The sequence below is a fragment of the Vanessa atalanta genome, chromosome 23, assembly GCF_905147765.1.
Source record: "Vanessa atalanta chromosome 23, ilVanAtal1.2, whole genome shotgun sequence".
In the NCBI taxonomy this organism is placed as follows: Eukaryota; Metazoa; Arthropoda; class Insecta; order Lepidoptera; family Nymphalidae; genus Vanessa; species Vanessa atalanta.
In genome coordinates, this window is record NC_061893.1 from 2,333,301 (window position 1) to 2,344,043 (window position 10,743).

At 32.8% G+C, this 10,743-nt stretch overlaps 1 protein-coding gene across 1 annotated transcript; it reads right to left on the reverse strand.

Annotated features, from left to right (window-relative positions):
• Window positions 1–876: 876 nt before the first annotated feature.
• On the reverse strand, window positions 877–9,414 carry LOC125073011 (V-type proton ATPase subunit B). The gene is made up of 11 exons (XM_047683667.1): window positions 9,255–9,414; window positions 8,039–8,157; window positions 6,692–6,821; window positions 5,364–5,495; window positions 4,512–4,636; window positions 3,816–4,046; window positions 3,230–3,332; window positions 2,826–2,980; window positions 2,557–2,694; window positions 2,226–2,354; window positions 877–1,998 (listed from the first exon to the last, which is right to left on the reverse strand). The coding sequence occupies exons 1-11, from the start codon at window positions 9,337–9,339 to the stop codon at window positions 1,861–1,863; spliced, it is 1,485 nt and encodes a 494-aa protein (XP_047539623.1). The 5' UTR covers window positions 9,340–9,414; the 3' UTR covers window positions 877–1,860.
• Window positions 9,415–10,743: the final 1,329 nt, after the last annotated feature.

Sequence of the window (10,743 nt, forward strand, 5' to 3'; positions counted from 1 at the left end):
GGTAGTGTTTTTCGAACGACTTGTTAGTCGAATGAAACGTAAAAAAAGTCAGATGACTCATGGCCTTAAAACTCCTTTTAATTTTAGTTACTTCTCAATTTTTATGGTACCAAGTGTTCCTCCTCTTTGAATTCCTTTACTCAATATAGAAATAACTTTTATAAAAACAAGGCAAAACTACTTTTATAAACTACATATTCCGATAGTTATATAGGGTATTAGTCGCCGATCTTTATAACCTGATAACGAAAGAAAATCAGCGACTCATTTTATAATTTTCAATACAATAAATATGGTCCAAGTCTTGACCATTATCAGCCAATCGCTCCACAAGGCGCGACGACCGGTCATTTTGCATCACCGGTACTCTGGATTAAAACGGGCCTATACACTAACCTAACCTAACAGAAGTAATATTTATTGATAATATGAATATCACATTTGGACACTTATTCTTTAGAGTAATATGTATTGAAGAGAAGGTTAATGTCGTGTCGAATCCGCCATCCCATCGGATTATGAAATTTAGGAAATTGTGTGTTTGCGCACACATATCTTCACTACAATATGTCCTGCATAGTTGGTTGGTCTTCTTTGAGATTGGCCGCCATCGTTCAAATCAGCCAGGAGTATATCATCATCGTTTTCCATAATGCTCTATGTCTCCAATAAAAATTGCTGAATATCCAGACCACTACAAGCCGCTGCAAGATAACGTCATCCGCATTGTACAATAGGTTTCAACTATCATTTTCAAATTCTATATAAATTGCTAGACATTTTCTCACGTTGTGACTTAAAATAACTCAATTAAATGCTCTTTGTTTCAAAACCCCCATTTACAAACTACGAATTTTATTTAAAAAAAACGAATGGTTTAACTTCTATACTTTTTATTTCCATAAAACAACAATGTCCTAATTCACTTATTCATTGAAGATAGAATTTAAAGAGTGAACGAGGAGAACTCGACGTGGAATGCAACATATTGTTACGGGGCTATATGAATTTATTATTGCTATTTACATAAATAACATTCTGTCACAAATTGTTACGAATTCAGAAATATCACACATGGACGTGTATTACGCGATGATGTTATTACAATATAATTTTATAGATTAAATACATTTCCATTGAACACACTTTCAACAATTTGTGCACGAAAACAACAGATAAATATCATGTGTCGGAGAAGCACCAGCATTATAACAAAAATACATTTATTATTCAATTCGTCCAGCAAAAAATACTACTTCAGAAGAAAATATATACACGAGACGGCAACATTTCCTTTCACGTAGCAACACCGTTATATGGCTATTATAAACATTTATTTATTTTTTTCTAATTATTATAAAGCAACACGATTGTTATAATTTTGTAACTTGATTGTAATACATGTAATACACATTATTAATAAACTATTAACAACTTACTAGTAAACAGTATAATATCTTACAATTTACCGCGGACCGACATCCCAGCCGAGCGAAGAGGTAATAATAATAAATAAAAAAAAAAAAACTATAAATAGAATCTCCGCTATAATTAAAATCGTTGTACAGTTAATTCACTCAGAATTTACTTTCAAAAAAGCAATAGTATTGATGACAAATATGGTAAAATTAAAATCAGTGTTGTCATAATTTATTTTTTATATTGCCTAAAAAATACAGTGTAGGATGTTTATTAAAAAAACATATCTTATATAAGGAATTAATGATACAGAAATACAATCATCAATATCCCCTACTTTTTTCAAGGCGAATATTCTTCGATATAGTATGACAACACTCAATATTAAAAGAATAAAGTTTCTGGCTAGCGTGTCGGGCCGCGCGTATCCGTGGGGCGAGTTTAGTGGCGCGAGTCTCTGGGGTAGAACTCTGCGAGGATGGAAGCCGGGATACGTTTGAGCATCTCCTTGGGGAAGATACGGAGAAGCTGCCAGCCGATGTCCAGGGACTCGAAGACTGTACGGTTCTCGTAGTTGCTCTGGAGAAACATCGATTTTTTAATATGTTATGATATGAACATGTAATTTTCAAGCATACTTTTAAGTCATTATCGACCCTATTTTCTGAGGTAAAATAAATAAAAAAAAACTATGATTTAATCTACAAAAAAAACTGATTTCTGTCATTTACACTTTCAGAATATTTGTAAGATACACTAACTGTTTAATTACAAGAAGAATGTCGCTAGTCATTCGTATAAGTTACCTGGGTGATGAAGTTCTTCTCAAACTTGGTAAGGAACTCAAGGTACAGCAAGTCATCAGGCGTCAACGCCTCTTCACCCACCACGGCCTTCATGGCCTGCACGTCCTTACCGATAGCGTAGCAAGCGTACTGCGGAGCAACACGCAAATATTATACACACATTTATTATAATAACTCATTATTGTAACTAGTTTGTAGATCCAAAAATAAATAAGTTCACAATTCTCAATGTTCATATTAATATTTAATGGTTTTGATGGAATACTGACAATTAGGAAGCAATATAGCTGCTATGCCTGCTATGAATACAACAGTTAAGATTTATGCTCACCAGCTGGTTGGACACGTCAGAGTGATCCTTGCGGGTCATGCCCTCGCCGATGGCGGACTTCATCAGACGTGACAGGGAAGGCAACACGTTGACTGGTGGGTAGATTTGTCTGTTATGGAGCTGACGGTCTACGTAGATCTATAGAAACAAAAAAAATTATGATGCAAAAAAGTAATTAAAAGTTTTTTTTTTGTATTTGCTTATATTTCGTTTATAGATTTATGATTTAACTGAGCCAGCCTTATAATATGCAGTCATAGAATTCTCACCTGTCCCTCAGTAATATAACCTGTCAAGTCAGGAATTGGATGGGTGATGTCATCGTTAGGCATAGTAAGAATAGGGATCTGTGTGATGGATCCGTTACGGCCCTCGACACGTCCGGCACGCTCGTAGATGGTGGCCAAATCCGTGTACATGTAACCTGGGTGACAAACATTTACAAATATATTATTTAAGCTCAACATTTTTTTAAAGATTGGTTATTATCATAATTAGATAAAGTATTTAATTAAATCACAAATCGTCATTTAAAATTGTACCTCTTGTTAGACTTCATAAGGTCAAAAATTCAATAGATTAATTTCATAATACTTTTATGACATGATTTTAAAAGAAAATATCCGAAGCGGTCAGCTGGTTTGCTATGTGTAGTACACGCGGAGAATCGTACCTGGGAAACCTCTTCGTCCGGGCACCTCCTCACGAGCGGCCGACACCTCACGCAGAGCCTCCGCGTACGAAGACATGTCCGTCAGGATTACCAGTACGTGTTTCTGTGGACCGACAACATCGGGTTTAGTGAAGCCATGGCCAAAGTGACTTACGAGCTATTTTCTGACTATCTTGCAAGAGATGGGGCTTTGATGGAGATGATAGAAAAAGTGTAAATTATTCAAGATTTGACGTCTGTTGTTGATTACTTTATAAATCACAAATATGGGACATTTTATCTTTTGTAGAAATTAAATTGAAAATCAATAGGCGCCTTGTCTCGTTTCATATTAGCATATCATGTTGTGTGTCAGCATCAATAGTAAGATCATTAGCTATCAAATTGGTAGTCCGACTTTATATAAACAAGTTATGTTATTGAGAAGAGGTTATACTCTGCAATCTGTAAAATCATTACATAAAAATCACTAATAGTAGTTCCCAATCATACTAAACCAAAACATTTTTTAAGAAACTCCTCAACAATGCACTAACTTACGAAATCATTTCCATGAAATATTTGTGCTGAAATATACTCGTCTCACCTCACACTGGTAGGCCAAGAACTCAGCGGCCGTGAGAGCCAGACGTGGGGTGATGATTCTCTCGATGGTGGGATCGTTGGCCAAGTTCAAGAACAGGCACACGTTCTCCATGGAACCGTTCTCTTCGAAGTCCTGCTTGAAGAATCTGGCCGTCTCCATGTTGACACCCATAGCAGCGAACACGATGGCGAAGTTGTCTTCGTGGTCATCCAAAACTGATTTACCGGGCACCTACGGGGGTATTAAATATTTTTGTTGTTATATAATTACGAAGAGAAGTAAAATGAATAAAATATATTAATATATTATTTTAAATCAATTTTGACAAAATGTTTTATATTATATTAACAAAATGTCGGATGATCATCGCCTATTGAAAAACTATAATTGATAAAATGTTGTAATTACTTCTAAGTTCATTTAAGTTTACTTACTATATTCATATACATTTTTAATACATTATTGAACGATACGATTAATAATAACGATATAACTTTTTTTTGTTATATTTTGATTTGCAATCGCACTTTGGTCTGACTATAAGCGGATAGGTGGTGCGATTATTGGCGAAATGACTAAGCATCCATCGAGGACACAACTCGTGATATGAGGATGCCAAGATGGTTTTCGCTTTTGAGTTGGTTTGCCAATTGATCGGGGGAAGAAAAAAAAGATAATTATAATATTCTTACGAACCTTGACAAGACCGGCCTGTCTACAGATCTGGGCGGCGATTTCGTTGTGAGGCAAACCGGCCGCAGAGAAGATGGGGATCTTCTGACCACGAGCGATGGAGTTCATCACGTCGATAGCGGAGATACCTGCAATCAGACCACGGTTATAGAATGCTGTGTAATTTTACTCAGTTAAGGGAAAAAAATGTTGTCCAAAATCAATTAAATTACATCACATTACATTACATAATGTAATGTAATTGTATATAATGTAACATAATATTTTTTAAGGGAAAAAAATGTTTTCCAAAATCAATGAAGATTCATTATTAATAATATCAATTATATATTTACTACATAATACTAATATCAAACCAAGATCAGAAGTAAAAGTTGCTTCATCTAATCAATTCAATAAAAACTTTTTAAAAACAAGCATTTATTTAATCTGTGCTAAGTACTAACCATAATAATAGACAGGTATTATTGATTGTATTGTCTCCTGAGCCAAGTGTTGGCAAAGTTACAGCTTTCAGCTCAATATAGATGAAGGATTAGGAATGGATCAAAATGTACTTTCAAGATTTGACTAAAATATTTAGTCACTATTAAACAAGTTTAATCCAAAATTGAAACATTTTAATTTTGAATTTTTCCGAAAATTATTTTTTTAAAAATCATCAAAAACATAATCATATATTGCTATTTTTTTTATATTAAAATTTAAGTAAATTATAAAACTGCGATAAATCACTTTGAATCAAAATTATTTTTATTTAGATATCAAAAAAGAAATTACACAAATATTCAATAATGTCTTAATTAGGAAATTGTTAATTATATTATGTTTTTATAGATAATTCAGTCCACTTACCAGTCTGAATCATTTCCTCGGGGTAGATACGCGACCATGGGTTGATGGGTTGACCCTGAATATCCAAGAAGTCCTCAGCGAGGATTGGGGGTCCTTTGTCGATTGGTTTACCGGAACCGTTGAACACACGACCTGAATGGATGTATCACAAATGATGTAGGTAGTTCTATCTTATTCATTAATGAATGACAAATTTAGTTTATTGAGTAATATTTTGATTATATTTTGTGAATTGAACAAGTGGAAGACCTGATGGTAAATGGTCACCTTAAACTATAGACAGACATTACTAGACCTAATCAACTCCTGAAGTCCTTACACATGTTATGTCCCAGTACAACATTGATCTACGATTATGTCTCTCTCATGCTTTTATAAAACCGACTCTCCCTTCGAACCAAAGCAAGACTCAGATGTTCAGTGACCCAATAAATATTTAGTGAGTGGTATCCACATCTGAATAGAGCCTTATTACAAAATAGGCACAGAGTTTTGAATTATTTTAAAAACATCATTGGAAATAATTATTTCAGAAGACTCTTCTTCAGACTCTATTGAATTACTAGCAGCTTTATCCACGCGAAATTTATAAAACAAACTTTAACCCCCATTTTATCTCCAAAGGGGTGGTGTGGTCTTAGCGGATGTCTTAACCCTATAAGGAACCTACCTGCCAAAATTCAAGTTTTTAGTTGTTAAAGTTTCTGAGATTTCCTGATTAATCAGTGATTGGTATTTCGATTATATTAATAAATGCATATATACTATTTATTCTTTTCTTTATAAAAACTTTTCAGTATAAAACTAGTAACTGGTAATAGGGAAATAGATTAAGAAGACGCCTTAAAAAAAAAAACATTTTATTAATAAAAAAATGATAAGGTTAAAATATGTTTGACAAAATATCATGTTTCTCTTCCAAACTGTAACATGTTGCCTAAATACAACTTCAGTTTTAACTATCTATATCTTTATCTTTGAATATCAGACCAGACTGTCAAAATTAACGATTTAAAGACAAACTATTATTACTAAAATATTATGTTTTTAGTTTTAGTAATTAGCTGCATGCCCGTGTTCTGTACAATATTTATAGGTATCTTTGCTCGTACGTCGAATGATTTTTATCCATAATATTTAATCCATGGAAGATTTTTTCAAAAAGAAAAATTTTAAATACTTCTTACTAAAATGGCATATACAATACAAAAGTGTTTTTTTTTTTGTAAGTCTTAATTGAAATACCGATTCGATTGGTATTTTATTTTAGAGTGATAGAGAACAAATGATATCCTATATTGTAAGAAATAGTTTTCAATAAGACTCACCCAACATGTCTTCAGAGACGGGTGTGCGCAAGATGTCTCCCGTGAACTCGCAGAGCGTGTTCTTGGCGTCGATACCCGATGTACCTTCGAATACCTGGACAACGGCCTTGGTACCGCTGACTTCCAGCACCTAATCGTTATATATATTGTTAAGTACATAAGTACATAACAGCGCCTTTTGAAAGAAATATTAAGGATCCTTTACATCATAAATGCATCATAAACCTTGGAAACTAAGATTTTATGACCCTTGTGTGTACATTGAAATAAATTCTAATTGGATCACTAAAATATATCCAGATTTCATTAGATTAAATTTTATAAGAGATTAAAAGTTTAAACACTACTGGTCCAAAACACCATCAGCTGATGGTGTCAGCTGACAGTCATAAAAAACATACATCTTAACACTACCAATAACTAAAACTATGCACTAATTATGCCTATCATAGTTGTAGCTACACAATTGAATATGTACATAATTAATCTGTTAATATAATTTAATTTAATTTAAGATTAGTATGCAATCCTTAAGTACTTTAAATGCAGGATGTGGTATATAAAACCATAACTGTTACTAAATCTATAGTTTCATCAAAGTCTGTTAATATTTAAACTGTTGTGTACATTTAAGATAACCAAGCATAGATGGCCCAGTTAGAATGCCTGCATGTTAATCTATGACTGCAGGTTCAAACCCAGGCACTTAATTTTCATGTGCTTAGTTATAATTCATCTCACGCTCAGAGATCTCATATTCATACTATTCAACCGCTGCATTGGAACAGCTTAGTGGAGTACAAAGTGTAAAGTTATATGACCTCTAACATTAATAATATTTTAAGATAGTTAGACGGTCAAATATTATATTCCTTGTCAAGTGCCAAATGGTACTTTTGGGAAATGAGGTTTAAAATTAAGTTAGTAATCCTCATTTCTCAAAAATATCATTTTAGTGTTTTACCCTTTCTTCTTTTTAATTGACATGGATATGTGAACAAAATTTTAGAAAATCAAATTTAGTTGAATCAAAAAGGTTTAATTTTTTTTCAGAGTGACAGGTGATATATCAAAGATACTATATCAGAAATATTTTTATCACATCATATGTCAGTAACAGTAACAGGATTTTTATCCTCAATTATTTGAATTACAATGATTTTTTTCAACAATAAAAATCTTTAAATGTGTAGGCTTTTCACTTTTTATTCATCATTCTAAACCCTTAGAGTTAATCCGGGATGTATATACATAGAATATTCTACCAAGGTAAGTCAGTCAAAAACAAAGTTTTAATGAATTAAATGCACATAAATTAACATAAATAAGATAAAAAATAATTATTACCTGACCAGACCGGAGGGTGCCATCAGCGAGTCTGAGCTGTACAATCTCAGAGAATTTGGGGAATTTCACCTCATCTAAGATGACAAGGGGTCCGTTTACACCCGACACCGTCTTGTAAGCTGTACGACAAAACAAATTTTAATAACATAATCTTAATCATCTTTGCTAATAAATAATTATAAGTGACCACTATGTAGTTAATCTTCTAAAAATTTCTGTTACAGTTTACACCTATAGACATTATAATAATTGCTTATCTATATATTAGTGTATTGTCCCTGAAATTGTTAAATTGGTGTACTTTTTTTATGAATTCAGGTTAAGACATTGCTTAATATATTTGTGATATAATAACTATGTATTATGCTAGGAAATTAGTGAACTATATAGTTAACTCTACTAGATTATAGTAACAAAACCTAATTTCAAATTTAACTTATAGTGCCAATTAGGTATTCTATTCTATAAGTAAACATTTTGACTATGCATAGTTTTATTGAAGGTAATTTATAATACTTAAACCATTATTTGCTAAAACTCAAACTCTTAGACAGCAATATTTAAAAAACGAATTCCATATATTTTTATAACCAGCCAAGAAAGTAACACAAACCTTAAGGAAAATTTAAAATAATTTCGAAGTTAAATTTCTACTTAACAGCTGACCAAAGTCATGTGATTCCAATAAGACACTTAAATCAATATAAAAAAAATTACATGAAGAACAAATATGTAACTATATTTTTTTATATAACGTTCTTGGGTTTATTTTAAAGCCCTACTTTTAAAGTACGTAAGATTTACTTTGATTTTTAGATAATTCTCAAGGCCGTGTCTCTATACATCTAGGGCGTTTGTCGCAATATAAGACATTTCCACAATTAAATGAAAAGTATACTGTGAAAATTATGAGAATGACTTTAATCAAGATAAAAAAGTCCCCTTTATACCAATTAACTTCTCTCAAATAGTATTAGAAGAGATTTCAAATACGATTCAAGATAGCTTCTATTGGGGACTTTTTATCAAAATTGATTAACATTGGCTGATTCCTGTAGAATTTACAGATAGATATATATTTTTTTTATGGAAAAAAGTCAAAAACAAAACATTACAGAAGAACTTAATGGCAAAATCGATAATTTGACATCGCTGACTTGCCAAGTAATAAGAGCTATATACGTATAATATCGCATTAAATCATTATAACACTTACTCAGACGGGGCTGGGATATGAAGTCACGGGATACCACCAGGGCATGTTCCTTATTTGCCTGGGTAGCCGAAAGACTTTTAGCCATGTTTCAGTTTTCTTTTGGCAGGCCGCTCAATAAAACACCAAACTGCGCTGCCTCCTCGCCCGAAAACTGACGAATAGATGTTTTGTCTATGCCACTTCACGTGCTGTCACGTGACCTATCACAAGGTAAAAGTTGCCATAATATACAAGACCTTTCCAATAATTGTAAGCATAAATATGAATAATATTATACAGGTTTTTGTTAATTCGACTTATTCCCGTTAGGAGGTAATAGGGGTGACTATTTGCGATAATTTTAACCACATATGCAAAAGTGAACCATTTTTGAGTTATTACGTTTTTTATATTTTTACAAAATAAGTCAAAATTGCAACTTCAAAAATTTATTTAAAAAAAAGTATCGATTAAAATCTTTTTTTCTACTGATTTATAAAAACAATTAAGCACGGGATATTTTTCAATATTTTACTAAACAAAACATTTTAACAACTGAAATAAAATGATCAGAAAGAACGATCGTGGAAATTCGTATTCGAACATGGACCGAATTCGTACTAAAGGTCGCTCTTTAAAATTCCCACAAAATTGATTTAAAATAATATCCATTTTCTTAACTTACTTACTTAATACAAATTTTAAATACAATTTAGATACATAAACAGTTCAGTAGTTAAGTTACAATTAAGATATTTTGTATTTTAGCCTAGTCCTTGCTCGATGACTTCCCATAATGCGAACGCAAAGTCGCATTCTTTTTCTAAGTTGTGACATCAACTACCGAACTAGTCAAATTATTCCGCATTGTATTTGAAGAGTTTATAATTCTTATTTTGATTTCTTCCGCGGATGACACAGGCGGAGACGTCATAAACTAGGGATTTCGTGTGACCCGAATATGGAAATCAACCGGCGTTAAGTCCGGACTTCTCGCGGGTCACAGGATGGGTCCCCTTCGGCCTATCCAACGATAAGGAAAATGGCTATCAAGCCATCGCCTAGCATTGAAATGTGCAGGACATCCGTCTTGCTGGTATTTTTTGCCTAGTAGCCAAAGGGACGTCTTCGAAGAGGCCAAACATTTTATTTGCCAAAATATCTTCGTAAGCTGCAATATTTAGATTACTTGGTAAAAAATATGGTCCGATTAAATTGTCGTCAATTATTGCCATCCAGACATTATAACCCTTTTGGCCTCTTTTTATTAGGAATATTTGTCCACTTTTTCACTCTTATAATGTTTATTGTGGTAGTTAGTAATACCATCTTGATCAAATTTGGATTCGTCAGTCAAGCGGATTTTTTTCAAAAAAGATGCATCTTCTAAATCCTCATTAAGCATGAATCTACAGAAAGCAACTTTTCTATCAGCATCCTCTTCGTCATTAATTTGTCGTCTCTTAAAACTACCAGTTTCCTGGATTCGCCTATACGCTCCATTAAAAAC

Bases quoted from the DNA above. Each gene is read 5' to 3' on its own strand.
- LOC125073011 (XM_047683667.1), bottom strand. From the start codon at position 9,339: ATGGCTAAAAGTCTTTCGGCTACCCAGGCAAATAAGGAACATGCCCTG. The intron at 5,496-6,691 runs GTGAGTCTTATT...ACATCCATTCAG, and splicing joins CGTCTCTGAAGACATGTTGG to GTCGTGTGTTCAACGGTTCC. The intron at 2,695-2,825 runs GTGAGAATTCTA...TTGTTTCTATAG, and splicing joins GTTATATTACTGAGGGACAG to ATCTACGTAGACCGTCAGCT.